Source organism: Sparus aurata, chromosome 13 (genome assembly GCF_900880675.1).
Source record: "Sparus aurata chromosome 13, fSpaAur1.1, whole genome shotgun sequence".
NCBI lineage: Eukaryota > Metazoa > Chordata > Actinopteri > Spariformes > Sparidae > Sparus > Sparus aurata.
In genome coordinates this window covers 26,005,227-26,032,775 of record NC_044199.1, presented here as the reverse complement: position 1 = coordinate 26,032,775, position 27,549 = coordinate 26,005,227, and the positions used below count along the sequence as shown (strand labels likewise).

The window sequence follows — 27,549 nt, the reverse complement described above, 5'->3', positions numbered from 1 at the left end:
GTTTGGTTGACAAAAAAACTGAAGACAAGTCATGATGCTATCAGCTAAAAGGTTTAGAGTGAGTCATGACAAATTGCAAACACATTTAAATGTGTATTTATATTTTTGTCAGGTCAGTAGGATCTTTCTAATTGGTCCACCTGGAAGGAAATCTCCGTCATTAACAACATGTTAGGATCCTGGATGATGAATCCACTACATGTGTGGACCAGCAGAGGGCAGTGTCCCCTCGGACATCATATTGTTTAGAGCCAAACATTATGCATTGGAGGGTTAATTTGCAAAAACAGATCTTTTTCCCCCCAACTCGTGTTTTTTGTGTGCACTCCAGGTAACATCAGTAAAACAGTTTTGTTTTTGAGATAAGATATATAAATTTAAAACACTTTTAGTAATCCTGTTTTTTTATTGAGCACTGTAGGGAATTTCAATCAACTGGTGTTGCTTTATTCTTTTTAAGTAAGGCTTTTTATCTACTCTTGTGAAGGAACTCTTCTATATAAATATATGCCTATATACACTACAAACACATAACATGTAAACAACAAATATCTAAGTTCACCTGGTTATTTGGTTTATTTATTTATGGGTTTCCTTCTGTTTGTTTTGTGTGAAAATACAAAAATCAATTTAACTAGAATATCCAGTGGTGAAAGTAACTAAGTATATTGATTACAGTGTTGTACCTAGGTACAATTCTAAAGTTCTTTACTTTAGGATTTCCATTTCATTTTACTTAAAAATATAGCATTTCATTCCATCAGAGTTAAGCATCTAAAACTAAAATAAAGCCATTAAAACCAAAGGTATCATTTTTCTCTTTAAATACATTTTGAAGCAAATACTTGTGCATTGGAGTATTTATTCATTATACTATCTCAAGAATCTGATCCGAGACCTTTACCTATCACATTAGTACGTTTATGTCTGTGTGATAATAATCTGAGCAAGAAGACACAAACCTGCCTGCAGTTTCTTCTTCTAAACAAACAATTTGAACATGTAGAATTCATTATAAGAAAGAATAAATTATGAACCATTGTAAGACACTGTGTGTTAACATCTAAAACCTGAATTAAAATAAATAAAGTTGTGTTCAATCTAATGAACAGAGAACAGTTTGCTACCACCTGCTGCTTGAATTGTTCTTACAGTGTAGTTACATATAAGTAGCCTCACAGCAGTTATTGATATTTCGTTCAGTATAGTTTTATATTAGAAAGATGCGCTGCTTTCTTTTCCCAGCATTCACAAACATACAAACATCACAGAACATCAATATAGATGAGCAGTATTAAAGGCACACTGTGCAGGATTTATTCAGTTGCTTGTTTGTAAACGCACCAGATGCAGTAAGTAATTCTGGAGAAAGATTACTGATTGTTGAGTCCCATGTCCACATTGGCATGACTTTCTCCAGAATGCTGATGTCCAGATGTACACAGTAAAAATCCTAACCAAATAAGAAAATACAGGCAGATGGTAAAGTCTCTTCATACACAGACACCACAAAAAGCGCCAGAACAGAGAAAGATATACATCTGATCTAATGAATCTTTATCTCTGAAAACAATCATCTAATCTGATATTAATCACTCTTCTGTTGTGTGTTGGAGTGAGTTATTGATTAATGTTGACAGAAATGATTTAAATTGTGTTTTCAGACATTATAACACCATCTGTGACGTGGCTTAATTTACATCTAATAATTAAAAAAAAAAATCAAATATCTGATTTCATTTATCTAATGGAATGTGTTAATTTTTTGGGTAAAATGACATTTCTGGAACACAGAAAAACTTGGCTACTGAAGTGTGCCTCTCTTTGATTCTCATTGGTTCATTTATGACTTCAGCCATCCGATTGGTCCAGGTTCAACCAGCTGTCATGACTTTTGCCAGTGTTGTCGGATTGGTCAGAGGGCATTGAGTCCAGTCCCTTCTGCATCCTTCAGCTCTTTTAAAGGAACGCCTTCCGTTGAGACAAGATCCCCACTCTCATAGGCTCCACCTTCATTTGAAGACAAGCCGTCTTGTTGTTGGGTGGCGGGCTTTCTTCCAGACCTTCACACAGACAGTTTCCAGTTAATGAAGTTTAACAATTTATTGATCAGGTACCTGATGACAAAGATCATCACTGTAAGTAGCCCAGCAGCTGGTTAGCATCACCATATGCTGATATATCAGTGCGGAATGAAGCCAACATTGCTAATGAAGCTAAAGCTGTTAATGATGCTAACACAGCTGCTAATGAAGCTAATGATGCTAGCTGTTTGCTCACCATTTCTCCTCTACATCCTCGATGGTGTCTGGAAGCGGCACATTCAATGTCTCCGGCAGGAAGCAAGCAAAGCAACCAGCCAACACCGCCGCCCCCCCCATACACGACACTGGGCAGAGCAGGGAGTACCTGGGAAATGTAGTCCATAAGTACTGTTAGCATTAGTGTCCAGGACTGATCTCAGTACATTTTGTTTAGACAGAAAGTTAAAGAGCTGCTCACAACTGCAGATAGACAGTGTCAGTAACATCACTTTATTTTACAGCTGTAAAATGGTCTTGAACTTGGTTAAATAGACCTTATTCACACGATGTCCAATGTCACAGTTCACGGTGGGATACTTGAATGATGGGATAATATATTGAAAGTGTATTCCAGGAGGTTGCAAGTCAAATAATTGTTGGTTATCTGACAAACTTTTAGCATTTTATTGCTTCCTAATTGATCAGCAACTGAAGAGATGGTGGATAGTAAAATTCTGGAGGCACTTTCGGCTTCAAGGTAAAACAACACATTTGATAACTTGTAAGCTCATGTCAGCATTCAAAAGATTCCTAGCTAACATTACAGTTTTATTACATCCTGTGTGTTTCAATTCTAGGTTTAGACAAACGCCTCCAGGATGTGTGTTGATATTTCTGAATTAATCTATGCTTTTCCTAATCATTTTGTATCAAATCGTTACATTAACTAGAATGTGTTTGAATGCTAGCATTAGCTAGCAGTTGTCTTGTTGAAGCTTGTTAGTGATTTATGCAGTCTGTAGTTTTACCTTGAAATATGGTCTGATATCCCTCCACATTTAACTTTCCATCGTCTTTACAGTTGCTAATCAACCAGAAGGCACTAAATTGATAACAACTAAAGGTTACCTATGTTTATATGACTTGAACCCTAGAACACAGCAGTAGAACATTTATGTTTCCCACCCTGAATGTGATGTAAGAAAAAAAATCCCGCTGTGAGAATTTGGTCTATCATTTTTTCATGTATTACTAATCTTTTATTGCATTTCTACGTATGACATAGATTATATAAAGAAAATTTATAGTCATTTATCAATTACGTTAATATTGTGATGTGTTAAGGTTGTAGTCTGTAACTATTTTTTGTTATATTTGCTAAAATTGTCATTATGATCTGACAGTAGAATAAGATACAGGTCAGCTGTGTAAAAATCCACTGTCTGTGGCTCCACCCAGTGGCCCTAATTAGATTTGCAGGAATCCACCGCTCCCGGATCAACACAACCAATCAGAGCCAAGGGGAGTGTCTGAGAAGTGTCAATCATGCTTGTGCATATTGTCCTGGCATCCCCTCTCCCCTGCGCAGCGCGTACTCAACAGTGCCCCTCACCCGCACAGGTGCAGTGTCTGCTCTCGCCTGGTCAGCTCAAACTTAAATTGTAAACAATAATGGCGAGACAACAGCAGGAAAATGCCCCACCATTGCCCACGTCAAAGAGAAGAAATAAGAAGACTGATTAAGAAAAGCAGTGTTGAAACAAAGAATTGGAACGTGCCAGATAGAAAACTAGAATAAATATTGGAGCATCATTTCAGAGGTGGAGAGAGCTGCCGGATTTGAAGGACTGAAGAGCGATGCAGAGTTGGCCGCTTTTCTGCTGGACAAGTAAGGACCACTGTTGCCAACTTCTCAGTAAGGAAAGTCGTTACTGGCAGTCCTAAAAGTCGCTAGAAGTTGCTAAATGATGTCATCGCCTAATTTGCGTAACTGGCCGTGTGCATTTAATTGATAGAGGAATAACGTTGTGGGAGGGACAAAGAAGTGAGTAAAAAACGACCTTAATATGTTTAGAATTACAAGTAATATGTATGCTAATCTGGTGTTGAGGTGCTTTGTCTTTATGGCTACTGGTAACTGGTTAGTACCTCGTCGAGGATGAGAACAGCAGGGGCCGCCATGCTTCCGATTCTCGCCATGGTGGAGACGAAGCCCATTCCTGTCTGCCTGAAAACGCAACACACACACACACACACACCATGAGATCAATACATTTCCAGATCGGACCAGCACTAGGTGTTTTTCTCCTACGTGTCAAACCAAAGATTTGTGTCACCTGATGATCGTGGGGTATAGCTCTCCAGTGTACAGGTAGACAACAGTGAAGGAGGACGAGGTGAAGCCTTTCCCAAGACAAGCCAACGTGGTCCTGAGGGTCTGCATGTCTGAGGGGAGGGAGGGTGGGAAAGGTTTCATGGGGCATCAGGGCTCAGGTTAGAAATTGGTTCTGTGAAGTGACGGTGCACAAAGTGGTTTGCTTTGAATGTTGTTCAGCTCCTGATCTACAAAGACAGCAGGTTCTTGAACATTCAGCTCCTGGACTAAAACTCCAGGCTTCTTGCTTTGAAGTGTGTCTTTCACTAATGCTTGTTGAACGCTGGTCTTGAATAGCGGTGAGGAAGAAAATACACATTAAGTGTGACATCTGGGAAGAGCCCTTTTCATGAAGTAAATGGTGATTCCTGTCTGTCCCTTTAACCCTACAGATACACAAACTTGTTCATCAAAGGACATCTAGACCTGGTGTGATCACTATGTCAAATGTGTCCCCTCTATACGCCATAGTAAAATAAAGCAGGTATCTGAACGTACAAACAGGGACAAAGGGGAGAAAACAAACTACTGAAAGCTGAACACGCAGAGACCTCAACGTCTTTATCTCTGGTCTCCTGCACAAACACAAGTCTCCAAACGGAGACTTAAAAGCAGCCTTGGAGGCAGGCGCTCTGTGTATTACGGTGGATTAGTGTTCCTTACTGGAGGGGACAAGGATGTTGGCGAAGATGATGATGGCAGACAGGAAGAGACAGGCTGCCTGAGTGATCCTCCTCCCCAGGTAAGTGAGCGAAGCCAGAGCTATTAGTTTGAAGGGAAAATCAACAGCTCCGAAGATGATCTGCATCAGGTAGATATTAACCTGGAACGAACGAAGAGAGCTCAGTATTTACCGGCCAAAAAGAGGAGAGCAAAGGTAGACAGGTGACTACATTAGACTCACTTAAAAGTCATCAACATGGTAATATTTCCCATCCGTACTGATCATACGATGGGATTTGGATCTCAAGTAATCAGGTGAGTGAGGTGTAAAGGAAGTTCTAAGATCACGTGGAGCATTATTGATCCTAATCAGGTGACTCACCCCAAACTTCTGCAGGTCCATTGCCAAACCATAGTATGCAAAACTGGTTGAGAACCTGCAGAGGAAGACAAACTGCTGATTCTCCAACCTTTTCTGTTGTCTAATGTGGTTTAGAATGATGCTTTATTTGTTGTTGCTGAATAGATAAACAAATAAGTGGAAATTAATAAACTGGAATAGCACAGGTAAAGCAGGTGTATTTTCTGACCAGACAGCAACCAGACAGATGGAGATACGTCTCATCCCCCTTGTCCTCAGCAGGTCGTATGCTGTAAATGAAGAACGACTCGACTCGATCTCCTTACTCATGTGAGAGTGTAGAACCTGCAGGTGACACGGGACTGATGACAGCTTCTGATTGGGTGTCACAAAACTCTGTATATGTGGCAAACAGACAGGCAGTTAGACTAACAAACAGACAGGTTACCTCCAGTGTTAACTTATCGATTATCTCTGCTTTTCCGTTGATTCGAGCGACCCGGTGAAGACTTTTTAAGGCCTCATCAGATCTGCGTTTCAGAACCAACCAGCGAGCTGACTCGGAGTACCACCTGACCAATCAGAGAGCAATAAAGTTGGGACAAACATGTAGACATATAGACATTTATTTTGAAAGTCCACACTGACCAGCTGTAGGCGAAGAACAAGAAATGGGGAGCACAGACAGCTAACTGCAGCTTCCTCCAGTCTCTCAGCCAATAGGCAAGTCCTGCTAGGACCATCTGACCAAATGTGAAGAAGAAAGAGGTGAGAGTGCCCACTAATGTCCTCTCTCTGGTCGGGATCCACTCCACCTCTGGAGACAGACAGGTAGATACACAGGTTGATTAACCTCTGAGGACATGTCATCAGGTTGAAGACTAAACCTGATATTTAAGACAGACAGAAAGGTAGACAGGTACTTAGTGAGACTCCATTGAGGATGATTCCAGACACAGCCATCCCAGACAGGAATCTAAAAATGCAGTAGGTGGAGTATGAAGGCGAAAGGGCGGAGCTACAGCCAAGCACACCAAGCTGCAGGTATGACCAAATAAGGACCGACCGCCGACCAAACCTGAGCGAAAGAGAGGGACAGAGAGAAATTCAGATTGGTTTGATTTTTCAGTGTGCCCAGGACAGAAGATGCAACTATAACATGCAAACACTCCTAAAATCATCACTGGTTGATGGTAATATGTGTGTTTACAGTTTGAACAGGTGAGTATCACCTATCTGACAGGCCACCGTAGATGATGGCTCCTGCTAAAACTCCCCCCATATAGATGGTCTGAATCATCTGTTTCAGAGGACGTAGAGAACACACCAGCCCCCACTGAGAGATAGATTCACAGAGACAGACAGGGAGATAAGGAAACAGTGTGATAAATCTAATGGATCAATTCAGCCTTCTTAAAGATCTCGAACCTCCTGTTAACAAATACCACCTCATTAGCCTCAGCATTGATGAATAAAGTGAAGTGAACAGTTTCTTATTACCTCAGAAACGGTGGTGGCGAGGAACTCGGAGCGGTCGAACGTCCATCCGTCCAAACATCCTTCTGTCTCTAGCTGGCTAACATTAGCTGAGTTGTTGGCTACTAACAGCTGCCATTGAGGCTCTACATACCTGAATAATAAAAACATGTGGAACAGGAAGTGATGTCAGAGGAAAGGAAGTCATCAACGCAATGCAACCCAGAGAGAATAAACAAAACAGAAAAGCTTTTACCTCCTGCAGCGGTCCAGTCTATTTCCTGAAATGTCCAGTGGGATGAAAGCTTTCAGTAGCTGCCCGTCATCCACCTGAAACAACCAGTAATGTTCATCGAATTAACCAAATAAATCACGTTCATCCAAAGAACCAAACCAATCAGCTCATCCAAAGAACCATACCAATCACGTTCATCCAAAGAACCAAACCAATCAGCTCATCCAAAGAACCATACCAATCACGTTCATCCAAAGAACCAAACCAATCAGCTCATCCAAAGAACCAAAACCAATCTCTTTCATCCATCACCGTAATAAGCAGATTCATTACTTAATGAGATCAGACAGATAGGTCAACTGGTAGTGTCAGACAGGTTACCTAGTAGTGAGACAGGTTACCTGGCAGTGATACAGGTTACCTGGAAGTGAGACAGGTCACTCAGTAGTGAGACATTTTACCTGGTAGTGTCAGGCAAGTCAGTGATATTGAGACAGGTTACCTGGTAGTGAGACAGGTTACCTGGCAGTTTCAGACAGACACTACTAGATAACCTTGTAGTGAGACCTTGGTAGTGTCAGGCAGGTTACTGGTAGTGAGACAGGTGACTTGGTAGTGTCAGATAGACCGGTCACCTGGTAGTGTTGGGTAGGCTACCAAGTAGTGAGACAGGTGTCAGACAGGTTACCTTGTCTTGAGACAGGTTACCTGGTAATTTCAGACAGGCTCAGACAGACAGGTCAACTGGTAGTGTCATGCAATTTTACACAGATAGGTTACCTGTTGGTGCGACAGGTTGTAGAGGCTGTGATTGGCTGGCAGGCTGCAGTAGTGGGTGGGGATTCCTGAGATGAAGTTATTCAGCAGGTTCTGACTGGCCATCATCAAACCAGGTAAACTAATCAGAGTCACGTGGAGCCACTGGTACCTGCCGAACCCGCCCACCTCACCATGGCAATCAGAAGGGACAGTAAGCACATGTTAACACACCCGGTCTACCTGGACCAGTGTTCAGCTGAACTAATTTCAGAATAATTAGGAACAGCACAGTTAACTCACCTGCTCCAGCAGATCGCCGAATCCCATCTCTTCAGTCCAATTTCTTCAGTTTTATGTTGTTCTTATATTTTTAGGTGCAAATTTAAATGTATTAAAAAAAATTCTAAAACATATTGTTCATGTGTTTAGCTCCTCCACCAACACAGGTGTTCATTTATTAATAACAACAAGCACAAAAGAAGAAGAAGAAGAAGAAGAAGAAGAAGAAGAAGAAGAAGAAGAAGCAGAAGAAGAAGAAGAAGAAGAAGAACAACAACAACAACAACAACAAAACAACAACAACAATAATAATAATAATAATAATAATAATAATAATAATACAAACAGATGTCTTGTGTTTTCAGGATTCGAGGTCTGGTTCCAACTGAATGAACAAGAACAAGACAAATGTATAAATATACATATACAATACCTACACAAATAAAAACACGAAACAAGTTTTCAGTGGTGAAACATAAAAACTGTTCCAAGCCTCCACCAAGCTGTCCCTAACATTGTCCATAACCTTTTAAAGCCTTTTCCAAATTATCCCAAACCTCAGACATTTCACAGCACGTTCTAGTGTATCCATCCTTCAAAAAGCTTTGTCATACATCTGTAGTATCCTTATGTCCTGGGTTGCGGGCATCAGAGCAAGGGACGCCAACAGACTGAATAAACTCTGTCTGTAGTTGGCTCGAAGCTTGTCACCCTGGAGGAGGACAGGATTCTGGCAAAACTGCTGGTAATAATGGACAATGCCTCTCCCCCCCTCCACAAGACTCTGGACAAGTTTAAGAGCAGCTTCAGCAACAGACTCATTCAACCCCATTGCCTAAAGGAACAGCACAGGAAATCGTTCCTTCCTGGTGCCATCAAACTTTATAATGCACGCTCCATAATACAACATCTATCTATCTATCTATCTATCTATCTATCTATCTATCTATCTATCTATCTATCTATCTATCTATCTATCTATCTATAACTCAACTCAACAGTGCTGCAGCAGCGGTTTACAGTGAACTCTAAAAAGGTGAAATATTTGCATGGAGTCTGGTGAGAGCTCTTAAAGGATTACTGCAGCTGCAACTACATGAAAACTGAAAGAAAAGAGGATTTTCTCTGGAAATGAGTGAAAACATACTTACAGTTTGCAGGCTGGCGGACGACTGGACGTCTGAGGGGGCGTATGATGGAGAGACAGGTGAAAAGAGGGGTGGAGAGTGTGAAGAAGTAGTTAACAGACACATGGACATTAATAAGTGACTGCCCCAACTCTCTATGTGCCTGTCTGTCTTTCTCCCACTCTCTTCTATCTGTTAAGTGTTTCAGAGACACTGTTTACATAACTGACCCAATACTTTTACCTGGTTTGACAATCATTTGTGTTTCAGTTAGTGTGAGTAAATACCTTATCTTAACCCTAATAAAACCAGACTGAGTTAAGCTGCAGACTGTCACCCCAGACTTCCGGTGACTTTTTCACAATAGAGGCCTTGCACAGCTCATTGGAAAGCAGCAACAGGAAGTGTAACATCTCATCTGTTCAAAACTCTCCTAGACCTCCTCCTGCAGGGCTTTGACTTGTAAAAAACTCCTCCTCTGAGTTTGTTTTCATGTTCTAGCTTCTCGCTGAGTCTCTGAAGTTTTTCTCTCCCGGAATTCTTCCGACTGAGCTTCAAACAACAAACGTCTCAGCAGGTTTCAGCTCCAGGCGACACGACAAGGACACAGCAGACGGGCTGAAGGGACAGACTGAACAGAGGGACCTATTGTTATCATTTGGTTTAACATTATATTACAGTATCGGCTTATTCAATGCTTTTTATATGCAGTTCATATTTCTTGTTTCCTCATAAGTTGTATTAAATAAATGTTTTCAACATTCAAATCTGAGTATTTCTAAGATTATATTATAATGTGCAGCTTCATGCAAAGATTTTTAAAGTTCTATATCATGTCATATCTCTTGTCACCGATTGCTTTTGTTTTGTCAATGATCTACATCGTGTGTTTTATGGCTATATTACATCAAGGCAAACATCATGTTGACTCATGATGAACAACAAAACATTGACTTGAATTGTTGAACATTAACATGACAAAGTTGAACTCAGCTACAATCATTGTCAGCTGGTGTTTCCATTTTAGCACATTATGTCCTCTACTGTGACCCCCTTTCATTGTGTGACATCGCAGCAGATATTTAAAAAGATGTGTTTAAAATCCTAAATTGTAACATTTGAACCATTCAGATCTCCTGCATCAAACTTAAAATGTTCACTATGTTCTGTTTATTATATTTAACCGTATTGACTTCAATGTTTTATTTACCCTTTAACATGATTTATATTTGTTGTTGTTCAGTTCTGCATTAAAAAAAAGTGCTCCAAATGTTTTTTTGTTGTCGTTGCTAAATTCAAGTTTGTACAAAAAAACAGACAAGTCATCAGATCTAACAGTATTACAGTAATACTGAAGTATATAAAACAGACAGACATATGATGTGTTTATTTTTGTTACTCAGATAATAAATCTGCAATTTAATTGTTGCTAGTTAGGAAAAGAACATAGATCTACTGATAAAACACGGTCTATAAAAACCTGTTGCATGTAGAGTATATTGTTAAAGTACAAACTGTAGTAAAGTGTTCAATTTCCCACAACACAAGTTTTGTTCAGTTGTGTAGTTTTAAAACAAATGTTTTAATTAAGTTTGATTTGAAAAGAAAACTGAACTAAAACTACAACAGGCAGAAAGACTTCAAGTGTTCAATATGAAAATAATAATCATCTGACAAAATGCTGTCAGTATGAATACACAGTCCTGTATGGGGTTTATAATACAACTACAGGGCTATTTTGCTTGATCTGTACGTGATTATTTTATTATTTTTAAATGAAGTTTATTATGACAACATTCAAATGTTAAATCAACCATTTTGGACAACATCAGTCTGCAATTCTTTATTGAGGCATTTTTACAGAGAAAACGTTTGTTTGTCACTGAAATGATCATGGTGAGTTCAATGACATCACTTTCACCACAAGAAAGCACTGAAGTGAAGCATAAATATCAAAGTAATTCATTAAACTACATAATGTTTATATACACACACACACACACACACACACACACACACACACAATATCAATCAATAGATATACACAAAAATAGGAATAAAAAAAATATATACATATGAAATGGAATAAAACCCTAAAACTCTGCAGCAAAAAAAAAAAATGTTTTTCAGCTCTGCATTGTTAACACCACACTGACTGACCCAGAAGGAGTCAGACCAACCAAGTTAAAAAACATAAGAAATTTTGACAATCCAACAAGAAACATTTACAATGTGTAACTGGGTCATCCAATCAGCAGATCACACTGCTCACATCGCACACATTTCTACAGCGTGGTGAGAAACTCTCTGACCTGCAGGAGAAAACAGACTCCAGGTCAGATAAAATTGCAGAATAAAGATCCTCAGAAGTGAAAAATAATAGAACAAAGTAGAGACAAATGAAGTAAGACAGAACCTTGTCAATGATGGCTTCCTGTTTGATCCGATCATTCTTGAAGTCGTCCTCGACATCCAGAATGAGAACAGGAAGGTTATTCAAGTATTCAAAGTCCAACCTGAACACACACAAACAAAACTTTTAATACAGTTATTAAAGTTGTTGCATTTATTAAGTAAACCCCATCAGCAAGAACTGATGACATATAAGGGATTTAAAGGACTGTCACCTTTCTAAGAGAGATTTCAACTGTGTAACTCTGTTATGAGGGGCAAAAGGGCACTTGAAAAAGAGAGGTAGGGGTAAAAATTGTAAATGGATTGAGCCTTTGAGGGTTGCCCCTGTGCTGTGTTGTGAGCATGCTCAATAGTGCTCAGAGTTCGTACACATTTTTAGAGGTCAAATTCAAGCACTTTTCAAGCACTTTTAAGGGTCATTTTCACATTTTTCCAGCACCTTATCGCTGGGGTAAAATACATATCTACAGGAACATATATACTCATACTTATTTTTTTTTTCACTTTTTATCACAATTATGTACATTGTATTATGCTGAAAACATCTAAAATTATGTTTCATAACAGCAAAGAGTTTAGAAATTAAAGGTGAACACAAAGTTTTATCCAAAAAAGAGGGAAGCCACTTGGCGTTCTTCAGGCACACTCGCACTGAGACAAAGAGACCTGAGAGCACCCAGTAATTTCCTTTTTTAACATACATTTTTATGTTCAAAATGCAGTGTTGGGAGTAACACGTTACAAAAGTAATGCAATTACTGAAGTGCATAACTTTTTGCTGTAACGCAGTAATGTAAGGCATTACAAAAAAAAAAAAGGTAATATTTTCCTCGGTACAAATCTCAGTAACGCACGTTACAGTGCATTTTAAACCCAAAATTAAGTGGTGTGTTGTTTTTATACAAATTTGCCAACACCGCGAGATTAGCAGGGGAGGAAAAATCTGTGCAAATGTTTACACAGTAATATTATAATGTAATAAAGTTACTGAAATGACAGTAACAAGTAATAAATAAATAATGTGATACATGTTTGGAGTAACTTGCCCAACACTGTCAAAATGTGTCACCTATTTGTAAGAAGTCTTGGCTTCCATCTAATTTTACTTTAATAGAAGTAATGAAAAGTGGAGAAAAGTGAACATTCCCTTTTCACACTTCCACTCCTTCTCCTCAGCCATACTTCTCTATTGCTACCAGGCTGCATGTGTGACGACACACAGGCCACAGACTGCATACAGACAATCAAGCACTAACCTAACGAGGTCACGTAACGTGATTAATGGTGCGTTAATTATTCTTTAGCATATAATGGTTTCCATAGTAATATATTAATCACATGCGTTAACACGTACGTTTTTTCTATAGTTTAGTAGTTTATGTCCATAATTAACATGTTAACTTTGACAACCCTACATTTTATATAATTTAGTCTGTAAAAACGCTAATTTAGCAAACGTTAGCGGTTAACATAAACAAAGTGTTAACGTGCAGCGTTGGCCTTAGTTACTCAAGTCTTAAGTTAACTTACATTTCATGTGACTGGAGCGCAGACTCTCCCATTGCACAAATCATCAAATCGTTTTTGCAGACTTTGCATGAGGCCACTCTTTGATTCGGTCCTTATCTTAACCATAATTTGTAGTTATCATTTTCAAGCCAACGCTCGTTAACACATGAGCATCCCGGCATTTTGTCATCTCCTGCCGTCTCTCTTCGAAGGGGGCGGGGCGGGGTCACACACAGACCAGCAGGTCGCAGAGAGGAGCAGAGAGGCTCAGCGGAGCCCAGGAGGTAACATCTCCACATACGGATCTCTTACTGATTTTATTTCTCCTTGTTATAAGCAAACTATCAAATCTGATCTCAATTTTGTGAAAGAAACAGAGTTTTAAGCACTTTCAAGCACCTAAACTAAAATCCAAGCACTTTTCAGACCTTGAAAACACAACATTGAAATTCAAGCACTTTCACGGATTTCAAGCACCCGTACGAACCCTGAGTGCTGTTTACCTGAGGTTCCTGTGGAAGAGCCAGGATTCATGTCTGAAATGAAGCTGTTCAAGATACTCCAGAGGAATCCCCTGCTCCTCCTCCCTGCCCCGGTGGAGCAACCGCTGCATACACCGCTGAAATTTACAGAGAAATAGTGTGAGACTGAAGGCAGCGCTAGAAATATACAGTGTTTTCCCAAGGATTAAAAATTGTAGCAGTGGAGACACACGCACATTTTTTTTTGTACGTTTGCAAAGTGCACTGTCTGGGATGTTTCCATGTGTCTGCTGGCAGCAGGGGGACTCTAGTACATAAAGTACTATAAATGAGTGATGAGCCAGTCTTTTAAGCCAATCTCAGATTTTACACCTATGTGATTAGACAAACACGCTATTGTTTTGTGACCCCCCATCACCTTGGATGACCATTTACATCTACTGGATGTTAGCTAGCAACTAGCAATCTGTCATTAATACATTCTCCAAATCAACGTGGATCAACCAAATGTTTATTTCACAGATAAATGTTCACACGAGGCAGCATTATTCTGCAGGAATGATCCTGACTCCGTGTTCAGCATTGACTGCTTCAAGTGTTGACATTTACCCAATGTTGTTGAGCACACATAATCACGTACACATTAAGTTCACCGCTCATTCGCTAAATGCTTTACTCGTGTTTGTGAATTTGCCTGCATATAAAGTGTCAGTAGCAAGAAACATTTTCAACTTTAGTCTCTTAAGTGATGAGACAGAGGCCACTCCTCGCTGTTCTTTTGTTTTACTTGCAGGTACGTTCATTGAACGAGATATATCAGAGATAAAATGCAGCCCCCTTTACACTCTCCTCTGTCCCCCTCCTCCTCCACAACAGCTGCCGCTGCTATTCGTATGAACTTGAAACACTGATATATAACAAGTGTTAATGCTATAGTAGCACGTAGTAATGAGGCAGCAGCAGCAGCAGCAATATACCTCTCACTGAGATGGTTTGGCATGAACACAAGAACTGTTAAAACCCAGTAAGCAGCAAGACTAGTATAATTGGCATTAGGAGTAATGGTAAGAGTAGCAGTAGTAATAATAAGAGTGATATAAGAAGCAGCAGCAAGAATAGTAGTACTCGGCATCAGTTGTAGTAAAAAATAGCAGTAGCTGCGTTAATAGTAGTAGAATTAGTACTAGCAGTAGAAGTAGCAGGAAAAATAGAAGTAGGAGTATAAGTAACATTAGAAGTAGTGTTAGTATTCGTAGTAGTAAAAAAATACCAGCAGCCGCCACAGTAGTACCAGTAGTAGTAGTAGTAATAGTACTAGAAGTAGTACCTGTGGCTGAGCTCTCAGGTAGATGATGGCGTCGAGGGCGATGTCAGGTTCAAACTGGTTCAGTAACCAGGTGTGCCAGTCCTGATAAACACTCCACTCTGTTTCTGTCAGGTTACCGCACTCAAACAGGTTGGATGCAAACACGTACCTGTACACACAATACACAAGGTTAACATAGGTACCCTGACCCTGTCTCAGGTGTGCAGGGTTACCTGTCTAAGGTGTGTGTGTGTATGTGTAGTTACCGGTCTGAGTAGACAGAGCGTTCGTAGAACTGAACAGGATTTTCAGCCTGTTGAAGTTTCATCGACGGAGACTGAAGCTGAGAGCGAACTCTGCTTAGACAGGCGTAACTCTGACAGACAAGTGAAAGGTTAGTCTTTGTGAAACAGCTCCCCTTATTGCTCACAAGCAGAGAAGAGCAGAGAATGTGCAGAGTCAGATGTAGTTACCTGGAAGGTGTAGGACCAGCGGCTCGGTTTATCGTACAACATCTGCAGTAGGTTTCCTCCACTCTTCTGAGAGGAACTCAGCTCCTGCAGGCAGACAGGTACACATGTGATATCTTTGTAGCTATAATGACAAAGTGTCCCTGAGAAAGACACTGAACCCCAATTTTGTCTTGATGGTAGCTGGCTGCCACCTGTGTGTTTGTCAGTCAGGGAGGAACCAAATTTATGAATATGACATAAATAAAGCTTTTAATTTGAAAGGAGAGGAATTCTTTTATCTACCACTCATAATACACTGAATAAACTGTGTTGTTTTTTGGGCTACAATTAGTAATGATTTTTAGGCTGATTGATTGATTGTCTAAGAAATGTCATAAAATGGTGTAAAATGTCAATTAAATGACATCCTCAAATGTCTTTTTTCTCCACAGCCGAAGGATAATCACTTTATGGTCGTAAGGGGTTAAAGTAACCTGATAAATCTTCATATTTAAGAGAATTTTGCCTTTTTTTTCCCTAAATTGATTCCTTGAAGCTATAGTCGTGTTCTGGGGCTGCATATTCACCTGGTAAACATCATCGCTGTCGTTCTGGACGTTGCACCATTTCCCGATGGGTTCAGGAATCACCTCCCAGTCCTCTGACGCCCCCTCAAGGACACGCACAAAGGTGGACTTCCCGGCAGCTGAGAGACAGACACTTAGTACTTAAATATAGTTTATGGTGCTTGTGCCAGAGTAATTTAACCATCATCTGTGCTACAGCGTAAAAATACACTCATATAATAACATATTAAGTATTGTTACAGTTTAAACCAGTACACCATTTGGGAAAAAGTATTTAAAAGGTCAAACTTGAGTTAAAGATATAGTGTTAACATATCATCCATATCAATAATACTTAAAAGGAGTCTTATAGTTTCTGATATAACCTGTACTTAAGTATGAAAAGAAATTTTCTGCCAATAATACGTATGCAAGCATATAAAAACGAGTATATAAAAAAACAAAGTATGCATTAATTTAATCAAAAAAAATGTTCTACTCTGATCAGCATGTAATTTGCAAAATAACTAATAACCCAAGTTATAAAACACATGAGGTGGAGCAAAAGTAGAATATTTTCCCCAAAATGTATTGTAATGGAAATACTTAAGTTAAATACAAGTATCTCAAATTTTTAATCAATTCCAGTACTTGATTAAATGTCCTGAGTTGCATTCCACCATTGTCTGTACACAGAAAATGCTGTACCTCATTCGGTACATCATGTACCTCATTGAAATGCTGGACACGTAAATGCACGATCCAGTTAAAATCCAAAAATACAACATTATGAAGTCACACACCACAGTTACACTCTACTGGATGGTGAGTACTTTTATTTTTGATCAAGTAATGCCATATTTAGCTGACATTACAACTATACTTTTACTTGAGTTGCAATGTTGGACTTTTTCATTTAATAGAGTGTGTGCACATCGATGTATTCATGCATCAATAAAAAAAAAATGAAATAAAAACCATGACCGGAAGTCAAAGCTTTTTAGTTTATCGATTACTGGTAAGGGAACATTTTGTGACCATTTTATTTATCTGCCTGGTTCAATTTGGCGCCAATCAGCTCCGTGAAGGCGGGTTAGACTTTCAACACAAACTGTTTAAAAACTACAATCCTCCATATTCCTCCCGGCCACCAGCAACCTGTTGTAAGCAGCACGACGTAGAAGTTTTAATTGTTTTAAACTAGAGATCGCCAAACACACTGCTGGTACTAAAATCAGCGCTGATCAGTCCGCTTCGGTTTCAGAACTCACCGATGTTTCCCTCGATGGAGATCTTCTTATGTCTGCGGGAGAAGCTGTCGTTGAGCTGCGGACTGGCGGACAGACGGAACGGCCTCTTCGGTGGAGTTGCCATGTTTAAAACAATCTCTTCAAGGTTGTTTATCCTGACAGGGAGGTAGACACAGGTTGTGTTGTTGTTGTTGTTCGTGTGTTTGTACTCTCTCCTCTCGTGTAGACTGACTGAACTGCCCGGCTGGCCCGCCAGCTGCTTATTAAAAATTGAATCCCGCGCGCGGATGATGTTCAGTTTCCGGGGGCGGGACTAAAAGGGAGCACAGATAGCTCATGACAAAGCAGCTGGGAAAATGTCTCACTTTGCACCTTTTTCCAGAGCTAAAATAAAGATGTCTCACTCTGTTCCCGTTTCCAGATGTAGCTCCGCAGAAATATGACACAGAGCTTCACACATTGTCCACATATAGATAACTATCCAATCATAATTGATTAAAAGCTGTTTCAAAGAAATTTAGGTTTCATAATTTATATCTTATGTTATGTTGTATTATGTTATAACTAATTTATAACATAAATTTATAACTATGGACAAACTGCTGTCCATACTGGACAACACCCACCACCCTCTGCACAACACCTTCACCAGGCAGAGGAGTGTGTTCAGTGGCAGACTGCTGTCCCAGGCCAGCTCCACCAACAGACTCAAAAACTCTTTCGTCCCCCTGGCCATCAGCCTGTACAACAGCTCTCAGTAAAGGCAGGAAGGACAATAGATAATAGACAATGGACAATTTTTCCCTCTATTTGCCCATCCATTTCCACTGTTTTTACTCCATTCACACTCCACTCCATTTGCACTGTTTACTATTTATTAGTTTTTAAATTTAATTTAATGTATGTTTTCTATCTATCTATCTATCAACTATCTATCTATCTATCTATCTACTTCCTCCACCCTCATCCTAAACACAGGCAGCCCAAAAGGCTGTGTGCTGAGCCCAATGCTCTCCACACTCTTCACAAATGACTGCCCATTTACAGCTGTGAGGACAACAACCTAGTCCTTAGCACCTCCAAGACAAAGGAGCTGATTATTCACTTCAGGACAACAAAAAAAAAAAAAAAAAAAAAAAAAAAAAAAGAGAACACCTCCCCCTCCACATACATGGTAATGAAGTGGTGACAAAGCTACAAAAATGGCTTTTAGATTTCCTTGATATAGCAGGTATGGAACACTGGGCTGCCAAAATACACCTGGCTAAATAGGAAATATATATACAGTATATCCCACTGGAAACAAGCAATCATTACAATCTAATCTTTCATTTAATTGTTCTCCATGTCCCCAAGATCCAGGGGGTTGGTGGGATGGGAGGGACTTGGGGGTTGGGGGAGGGTGACACAGACATCTTTTATTTAAAATGCATATTTGCCTTTGTTTGCTATTCCTGTCATTGTTTGCTTTGTTTTTATTTATTTTTTAAAAATTATTTTCCCCTTTCTCCATAAAGCTGATTGCTAATTCTATATTGCATGGAAATGTGAGATTACTTTGTCTTGCTTTATTGATGATTCATCAGTTTGTAATCTCACCCGCCATACTTACGTTTAAAAATCAATAAAAACTTGATCACGAAAAAATGGTAATGAGGTGGAATGTCAACTTGTCGAGGCAGGTGACATGGACCTCTAATACCTCACAGCTTGTCAAAATGCCCAAGAGACTGTTTTTCCCCAGGAAACTGAAACAGGCCCAGATCCCATAGACACTGTTGGTCAACTTTTACAGGAGTACCATCGAGAGCATCCAGACCAACTGAGCAATGGTGTGGTGTGCCAGCTGCACAGCTGCTGAATGCTAAGACGGCTCTACCCAAGGGCTGTGACCTCCGTCCACCCCCCATAATGAACAATCCCAACCACAGAAACTGCAGCAGCGGTTGACATACTTGCACTCTTTTGCACCACCACAGTTTTGAACAATCACACTGTTAAAGCTGCTACCTCTGTCTTTACTGTATACAGTATATGCTTATTTATTTCTATTCTGTTTTTCTTTTTTTACTGTATGTATGCATATATTTTTACTATATATTTTATTTGGTTTACTTTCCTTTTCTTACTTTGCACTATTTGTTTCTACTGACCTGAAGAGAAAGCCATTCACAATTTCATTGTACATGTGTATAATGGCAATAAACGCATATTCTATTCTATTCTATTCTATTCTATCTCAACTTTATCCCCATCACAACTGTAAAGGACAAGTTCACCCAAAAATGAAAATTCCCAAATTATCTATTCAGCCCCATGCTGGTGGAATGTTGGGCTTTGGAGTACACAAAACATTTGTGGAGTTTAAGATTTTCAAAGATTTACGTTTTTAAAAAAGCTACAAATAATGACTTCGCATCAATTTGGGGATTCTGGAGAATTAGCCTACCAGATGAGATGTTTTGAGCCATTTTCGTAATATTTGTTTGTGTTTATTGTTATTATTATTATTATTAATATTATTTTATCATTATTAATTATTATTATTATTATCATTATTAGTTTTAAAACAATGCAATTTTGCTGTAAAGCGCCAGAAATGTTTTTTGGACAACAAAACTTCACCCGACTTTTCATCGGTATGGGAGTAATTAATGAGGGATGGGAAATTATCCATTAACTTTCCTGAATTAACTGCAACCTTTCCCAAAATCAAATAGTTTTATTTGTACTCTGTTATTATCGTCAGAAATTCTCTCGACATACTTTGTACAATGTGTGGTTTTTGGGTTAGGGTTTCGAAGAAGAAGACGAAGAAGAAGGATTTCGCACATGCGCAGTGTGTGGTGATCTGGTTCATTAGTGAAGATGGCTGCGCCCATAGACCTGGAGCTGAAGAAGGTAACAGTGTTTTAATGTGTAAACCGATTTCACCTGTCTGTCTTGTACTTTCTGTGTTTAGGGAAACGCCGGGAAGATAAACTAACAACTGTTTAATAATCGCCGGTAGGAGCGCTGCAGCTATACCGGAGCTAACAGTTAGCATGAGAAGCTAACAGTGATAACCCACGCTGCACACACACTTCAACACACGGCTCATGTGATTAAATAGGGAATGTTATGGCAACATTAAACATGATGTTCAAATTTAACTGAAGAGAACAAGACACACCGTCAGATATGAACACCTGTTTGCAGGTTAATGTTTGTTATTGTTACACAGAGGTTATATCGTCTGACTGACTAGAAACGGAAGTTCACCGTTTGTAGATGTGAATGTGACTGTGTCAAAAATCAGCTCAGATATGGCACTGATCGAAATAAGCGAAGGAGGGAGCTGACTGTTCCTGAACGCCTCTTCTGATGGTGACAATACATGAAGACATGTTGTCCTTTCTTAAGTGAATAACAACAGCATCATCACTATAAGATTTAGATTGACATTCAGGTATCTTTTAATCAGAGTGATACCTCTGTCTTGTAGTCCTTCTTGAAGCTGCAGGTGAAAGATGCTTAAGATGTTTTTAATCAGAGTGATACCTCTCTCTTATAGGCCTATTGGAGTTGCAGGTGAAAGACGCTTAATATGTTTTTAATCAGAGTGATACCTCCTTTTTACAGGCCTTTTCGGAGCTGCAGGTGAAGATGATCGACACGCAGCAGAAGGTGAAGCTGGCTGACCTGCAGATTGATCAGCTGACTCGGGTTCAGAAACACACCAAGTTAACTCACGCTGAGATCACAACGCTGCCAGACAACACGCGACTGTATGAGGGAGTCGGACGCATGTGAGTCTCCATGACAACCAGGATGTCTGTATACCTGTACACTAACATAAAACATGACTATTCAACAGAAACAGGGAGTAAACAGTTTTTGATCAAGTAAAACTACACACAGGTGTGTCATCAGGTGTCCACACAAGGTTTCATATCTCGTGTGTGTTTCAGGTTCATTCTTCAGTCAAAAGAGGACATCAACAACCAGCTGATGGACAAACAGAAAACAGCTGACGAGAAAATTAAAGAACTCGAGGTACAATTACACACTGAAATATACAATTAATATGCACATACACGTTTTACCTGCAGTGCGTGTTCAGGTGTGTCAGTGGTGTGACTGTGTTGTGATTATTATTTTTTTTTTTTTACAGCAGAAGAAGGTGTACCTTGAACGTAGCGTGAAAGAAGCAGAAGACAACATCAGAGAGATGCTGATGTCCAGGAGAACTCAGTGATCATTCGTCTATAATCAATAACGCATTCATACACATGATTAGTAATGCACTGGTACACTCATCAGTCATCTGTTATCAAAAACACTTGTATTTATGTCAGTAACTGTTTGTTAGTTGTTCATATTAAAATGTTGAACCTTCAGTCTGTTCACTGTATGTTTGACTTCAATTAAAACACATGAGGAAGAATTCACGTTTGTTATTTTAAAGGCTGACTGATCAAATTTTACAACAGGAAACCTGTTTCCTTTTCTGTTTTTAATCTAACGCTGCATAACAATTTAAATGAAGTTGACAACGGCGTGCTTTTAAACCAGATAATAAATAACAATTAGCAGTGTTACTACTCCTTAGATGCAGATGTTTGTACAGTGAGACCAGCTGCTGGCAGCAAAAACCAGACTTCACTCAAAAACAAGCTTTTATCTTCTGAATATGATTTTGCTATAACTATAACTATTTTGTTTGAGTCAGAATTTTTTTGTTGCAACTTTGAATAATTCCGCTGATTGTCAGTTTATTTCTTATAAAAATTACAAAAGTTTTATACACCTTAAAATATGTTGATCCAGACTGCAACACAATGCTACCTGCTGCAGGTGTAGAGAGGAGTTCAGTGATCCAGGTTACCATGGGTACCAGAAAACAGCATTTAACCCGCAAATAGCTTCACACACACACACACACAACAGAAGCATGAGACAATCAGCTTTTATTTTCCTCTGAACACACACAGACATATCAACATGTTACTTTACAGGCTGTGACTTCATCAATGTACTGGCTGCGATGTCATCACTGTGCTGGCTGTGATGTCATCTGTCGTTGTTGTTTGGGTTCTGGACAAAATTGATGGAGTAGGAGCCGGTGTTGGTGTCCTGGTTTACCTGGAAGTTGTTGGTTGAAAGTCCGAAAGGTCTTAGGACCAAGTTCCCCAGGTCCTTCAATTTACCTGAAGAAGCGGGGGAAACAGGTCAGGGGTCAAAGGTCACAGCAAGAATCGATTCTGATCATTAATAACAAAATATTGATCTTTGATAATTGTGCTTTTAATGTTAAAATGCTGGAACAAATCTGATCTGATCTGATCTATACATATACACAAGTAACTTGTTATACTTGTTGATTATTGGTTAGTTGATGAGCTGAAACATTAGAAAACAGTGTACTGTTTCTTAAGTTGGTGTGTTCCGGTGCAGTACGTACTCATCATCTCCTCCTTCAACTTCTCATTTCTTTCATGAATCTGTTGAGGTAACCTCTGAGAGACAGAAAGAGAGACAGTTCATAGCAATTATTAGTTATTTTGTAAACTGTTCTTTGGCCATCTTTTATTCCGGGGATGTAAACAGGAAGTATAACATTGCCATGGAGACAGTGAATTGCCTGTGAGCTACATCCTGATCTCTATGGTGTTTAAAGCCAATATTTGTTTACATTTTGTCAATTTGCCTTCTTTGAAAGTATGCAGACATAGCTTTTAGAAGTTCCTCTCTGCAGTGTATCCATGGATGTAAAGACAACTATCTCTGGATTACTTTTATACTAGTTCTACAAGTTATGAATCCTATTTGTTCTTTGATTTCTATGTGGATTTATGGACATTTATCCTTGATGTTACAACAGAGATAAAGATATTTTCAGGAAGTGTAAGTCGAACTAAATGAGATCAATATGTGTTTCATTTCTGTGTTTTCCAATCTGACTCTGAGAGGGAGGCCATTTTTATCGCAAATTTAAGTAATGTGTCTCCAAGTGTCTAAGTGTTCTGTTTTTTTTCTATTATTTTCCTTTCTGCGTCTGCCACAGACATATGATTGATGATCATATCAGCCACAAATGAGTTGCTTATCATGAACACTGCAGACACACTAACAGGACTGCCTGGTTCTCGTCCGTCCTAGCAGTCTGTGAACTCACCATGCAGGCCTGTCTTGCGCTGGCCTGGTTGGGGTCTAGTTCAAGAACCTTCTTGTAGTCTTCCAGCGCCTCATCGAGCTTATCTGTCTGCTCATAAAGCTCTGCCCTCCTCAGTAACGCCCGTACGTAGTCAGGATTTAGCTCTATTGCTGTGGAGACAAGGCAACCAATCAATACACGGATCAATCAGTGCTGTATAGGTAGAAAATGATGTAATTCCTCACCTCTGGTGCAGTCTGATATTGCCTGATCCTTCAGATCCTGAGAGACAGACACACACACTGTTACTGGTTCATGTTACTAGCATCAGTGTTCATGTGTTGTTAACGCCTGTCATAGCATGGTGTTAGCCTGTCAGTTAGCATGTTGTTAGCCTGTTAATTAGCATACTGTTAGCCGTTTTTTACCAGGTGCAGTCTTGCAGCAGCTCTGTTGGAGAACAGGACAGCTCTCTCTTTGCTGAAACAAACTGGACATAAAACCAACGCCTCCTTGTAGCTCAGCTCTGCCTCCGACCAGTCTGCAGGAAAAGAAATGTTGATACTGTTTATACTGGTTTGTGCAGGTTTAACTGGACATACTGTGATGATGATGTCACTCACTTCCAGCTTTGAACTGGCTGTTGCCTTTTTCCTTCAGAGTTAAACTTTGCTGCCGCCGACTCTGAAACAAAAGTAGAAAACTAGAATCACATCTGAACCCTGAATGCCTTTTTTCCACACCTTAAGTAAAGGCTGTCTGAGAGCACAATGGCACTGCAAAGACGTTATTGTGGTTTGTAAGAACCTCGTTTTGGTTTTTAAGGACCTCATTCTGGTTTGTAAGGAAGTCGTTCTGGTATTTAAGGACGTCATTTTAGTCTGAAAGAACATCGTCTTAATTTGTAAGGACCTTGCTTTAGTTTTTAAGGGCATCACTCTGTTTTGTAGTTCATATGGAAATTTAGAAAAAATCTGGTAAACACAGGAACACATTTACAATGGGGGATTGGATTGTTTATCAATGGTTTAAGACGGTTGGTTTTTAACTAAGCTCATTTTAAGGTGATTCTCACAAATTTACAATCAGAACTAGGATGTTATAAAATCAATCTCTAGAATCGACACACCGTGCTTTTAGAGGTGGCGTCTTTTTTCCACGGCTCTGACAACCCACTCAACAACAGCCGCAATCCATTTGCCTGCTCACCAAAACTGCACTCAAGAGTTGCTCTGCACTCAAGAGTAATTAAAGTGATATGACTTGGATTGTGATATTAAAGATAAGATAATAAGGAAACATGAATGGAACATGATGCTGTGATATTTTTAACAGATAAGTCAGTGGTCAGCATGTCTTCCCCCCCCCCCCCCCCGATCCTGAATAAATAATGCTTGGATGATATGAAAAACTTAAACAATCACCAGACCCTGATTGTTACACCAGTTTAACAGCTGCTGATATTTCACCACTACTGATTTAGATTAACAGGTTAACAGATGAAGGTGTTACCTCCTTTTCCTCCTCTGTCAGATCCTTCTCCACTTCCCTCAGGTAGTCGTCGTCGAACTCGACCTCCTGGCTTTTCTCCTCCTTCAGCTCTGAATCTGAATCGTCCTCCAACACGCTGCCCTCCGCCTCCTCCTGCTGCCAGTCGCCCAGTGCTTCCTGCTGCAACCTGTCGCCCTGCAGCCTGTCTCCCTGTGCATCCTCCTGCAACTTGTCATCCTTCAGCCTGTCACCAGACGCCTCCTCCTGCAGCCTTTTACTCTGCTCCTCGTCCTGCCCTCCCTCGTCACTATCTGAGACATCTGTTCTGTCAGTCAATCTGTCCGTTTCTGTGTGAAAGTTCTCCGACCCTCCTTCACCTTGTTGGGTCTCTTCCTTCCCATCCCTCACTCCTCTTCCGTCTGAAGGTTCCAGAGTCTCCTCACAGTCGTAGAAGTTCTCCTCCTCCTCCTTCTCCTGCTCCCTGGGTTTTCCAACTCCTCGGCTGCTCATACTTAAGCTCTGAGACACAAAATAAAGTTAAAGATTAAAGCTCTTTGGCGCTGATGCAGTCCCTGTTATGACTGAAGCACCATTTTATTGGTTAAACATCACAAGTAACGGATGTAAATGTGTCACAATCTTATGATATATTACCATGACAACAAGCATCACAGCTTCCCAGTTACACCAATAGAATATCCCGATTACAGCCTACAGGAATTCATTCATCAGAGGTGACAGGTTTTAAATCAGACCTGTAGATCATAAAACTATAATCTATGCGGTGTTATTAAAGAGATTATAAGAGACAAAACTGGACCTAATAGACAATGTTTTGGTCGCTAAATGGATTAATTGGCTGCAAACAGGACACTCTGGAGGCTGTGGTGGAGAGGAGGACACTGAAAAAACTGTTATCCATCATGGATAATCCTCTCCACCCTCTCCAACTTACACTGGTCAGACAGCGGAGCACCTTCTCCGGAAGGCTGCTTCAGCTTTGCTGTCGTAGCAACAGATACAGGAAATCTTTCCTGCCACAATCCATCACTTTATATAATAACTCTCTCACCTCTGCCTGACAGAGAACTCTGATCTCTCTACTGTTTTGTTGTATATATTATTATTGTTATAGTATATTTTGCATATTTTGTTTTGTTGTATATATTATTATTGTTTATTGTTTATAGCACACTGTGCACTGTATATATACACTATGTATATATTGGATTCTATTTATGTTATGTACGAAGTGTTTTATTTGCTGACCCACTACTGCTGTAACAAAATAATTTCCCAGTCTGGGATCATTAAAGTAATTCTATCTATCTATCTATCTATCTATCTATCTATCTACCTATCTATCTAAAAAGTGTTCAGGTATTATTTAAATGCTAGAAAGAAATTGAAATTGAAATCTCTATCCTATTATTTATTTAAATCCTAATTTATTTTTTTGTAATAAAACTATAATCCTGTTTAAATGATTTGTTTTACTTTGTTATACCATATTCTATTGTCTCTGTGTTAATGTTTTGGGAATATTTACAAATGTAATTAATACCAGCTTTACGATTACTGTTTTAAATGAGTCTCTCATCTAGCCCCTGAATAATAAGTCTTTTTTGCTGTACTATACAGTTAACAATAATAATGCACTTTGCCACAGCTGCTTTTACCAATTTTTTCATTTTGATACCAAACTTTAATTTTACTTTTACTCAAGTGCCTGTTGTTATAAAATCACAGGTGCTTGTTGTTTGCAGTGTTAATATGTCCTCCTCTGTATCAGCTCTAGAATGTTCCAGCTAGGGCGTTAACATTTCTTTAATGGAAGTTCTGAAATGACCGTGTGACAAAGACTGTCACAAAAACCACAAGTTAACAAACAGTTTGATTTGTTCCTTCACTTAAACATTTAAAGCTTCTATGACGGAGCTAATAAACAGCTAACTGCAAAGGCACAGCTAACTGCTAACAGCTAAGCTGTCGGTCAGCTCAGGACTGTAATCATGTTGTCAACCGCCTGATACGTCACATCTCAATGTGATGTCATCAGTCGGACAGTTTATTGAACATTTAACTAATCAAACATTAAAAACGAGATGATTTATATTCGTACCTGCTAACACCGGTTAGCCTGCGAGGATCCGCTCTCTCATATCACTTCTGGGTCCCTGACCCGTTTCTTCTTCGTTTTCTTCTTCCGGTACTTTTGTCTGTAACACTTAATTTCCGCCCCCTACTGGAGCAAATCTAATCCTACAACAGTTTGTTCATAAAAACTCTACATCCACCTACCTCTTATTTTTTTTTTTAAATCTAATCACTGCAGTTATATGATATAAAACATACAATATATATATGGTATTCTAATCAATACTTATATTTAATAACTTCTAATGAAACCAAATCTTTTTAAAAGTTGAATTAACAAGTAGGCTTATCATTATGGATGGAGGAAAACAATACAAGCACAATGTATAGTTTTAGAGAAGAAGAAAACTGGGGAAGACTTAAACTTAATCACCCTCCAGAAACTTTGATTTGTCAGATGATGTGACATGCACGCTTAGCTTAGCCACTGAGGATATGCTTTGTTAAACACTTTCTCACATTTAGAGCTAGCAAAATGACAAAGGAC

At 39.4% G+C, this 27,549-nt stretch overlaps 4 protein-coding genes across 4 annotated transcripts; 1 reads left to right on the top strand and 3 right to left on the bottom strand.

The window, feature by feature from the left end:
- Positions 1-1,281: 1,281 nt before the first annotated feature.
- Positions 1,282-9,665, bottom strand: oatx (organic anion transporter X). The gene is given in 18 exon segments (XM_030438250.1): positions 1,282-2,063; positions 2,281-2,378; positions 2,380-2,409; positions 4,173-4,251; positions 4,361-4,469; positions 5,062-5,221; positions 5,444-5,498; positions 5,652-5,767; positions 5,871-5,994; positions 6,071-6,239; positions 6,346-6,500; positions 6,655-6,758; positions 6,923-7,052; positions 7,155-7,228; positions 7,914-8,078; positions 8,193-8,253; positions 8,518-8,556; positions 9,323-9,665. Coding segments are annotated over 16 exon segments (1,743 nt in total). The 5' UTR covers positions 8,220-8,253; positions 8,518-8,556; positions 9,323-9,665; the 3' UTR covers positions 1,282-1,915.
- Positions 9,666-11,126: 1,461 nt separating this feature from the next.
- On the bottom strand, positions 11,127-17,564 carry LOC115594285 (deoxycytidine kinase-like). The gene is made up of 8 exons (XM_030438264.1): positions 17,300-17,564; positions 16,050-16,168; positions 15,484-15,567; positions 15,277-15,386; positions 15,032-15,179; positions 13,726-13,841; positions 11,715-11,814; positions 11,127-11,610 (listed from the first exon to the last, which is right to left on the bottom strand). The coding sequence occupies exons 1-8, from the start codon at positions 17,400-17,402 to the stop codon at positions 11,584-11,586; spliced, it is 807 nt and encodes a 268-aa protein (XP_030294124.1). The 5' UTR covers positions 17,403-17,564; the 3' UTR covers positions 11,127-11,583.
- Positions 17,565-20,072: 2,508 nt separating this feature from the next.
- Positions 20,073-21,704, top strand: pfdn1 (prefoldin subunit 1). Its single transcript, XM_030438271.1, has 4 exons — positions 20,073-20,179; positions 20,900-21,066; positions 21,229-21,313; positions 21,432-21,704. Exons 1-4 carry the CDS (start codon positions 20,147-20,149, stop codon positions 21,513-21,515), a joined length of 369 nt encoding a protein of 122 aa, XP_030294131.1. The 5' UTR covers positions 20,073-20,146; the 3' UTR covers positions 21,516-21,704.
- A 506-nt stretch (positions 21,705-22,210) lies between these two features.
- Positions 22,211-27,134, bottom strand: ttc1 (tetratricopeptide repeat domain 1). Its single transcript, XM_030438255.1, has 8 exons — positions 27,028-27,134; positions 24,927-25,424; positions 24,038-24,098; positions 23,843-23,955; positions 23,660-23,696; positions 23,436-23,584; positions 22,722-22,776; positions 22,211-22,467 (listed from the first exon to the last, which is right to left on the bottom strand). The coding sequence occupies exons 2-8, from the start codon at positions 25,413-25,415 to the stop codon at positions 22,331-22,333; spliced, it is 1,041 nt and encodes a 346-aa protein (XP_030294115.1). The 5' UTR covers positions 25,416-25,424; positions 27,028-27,134; the 3' UTR covers positions 22,211-22,330.
- Positions 27,135-27,549: the final 415 nt, after the last annotated feature.

Coding starts and splice junctions, on each gene's coding strand:
- LOC115594285 (XM_030438264.1), bottom strand. CDS start 17,402: ATGGCAACTCCACCGAAGAGGCCGTTCCGTCTGTCCGCCAGTCCGCAG. Junction 16,169..17,299: donor CTCCATCGAGGGAAACATCG/GTGAGTTCTGAA, acceptor TCTGTCTCTCAG/CTGCCGGGAAGTCCACCTTT. Junction 15,180..15,276: donor CGCTCTGTCTACTCAGACCG/GTAACTACACAT, acceptor TTGTGTGTACAG/GTACGTGTTTGCATCCAACC.
- pfdn1 (XM_030438271.1), top strand. CDS start 20,147: ATGGCTGCGCCCATAGACCTGGAGCTGAAGAAG. Junction 20,180..20,899: donor TAGACCTGGAGCTGAAGAAG/GTAACAGTGTTT, acceptor TCCTTTTTACAG/GCCTTTTCGGAGCTGCAGGT. Junction 21,067..21,228: donor TATGAGGGAGTCGGACGCAT/GTGAGTCTCCAT, acceptor TGTGTGTTTCAG/GTTCATTCTTCAGTCAAAAG.
- ttc1 (XM_030438255.1), bottom strand. CDS start 25,415: ATGAGCAGCCGAGGAGTTGGAAAACCCAGGGAGCAGGAGAAGGAGGAG. Junction 23,956..24,037: donor CAGCCAGTTCAAAGCTGGAA/GTGAGTGACATC, acceptor CTTTTCCTGCAG/ACTGGTCGGAGGCAGAGCTG. Junction 22,777..23,435: donor GCGCAAGACAGGCCTGCATG/GTGAGTTCACAG, acceptor TCTGTCTCTCAG/AGGTTACCTCAACAGATTCA.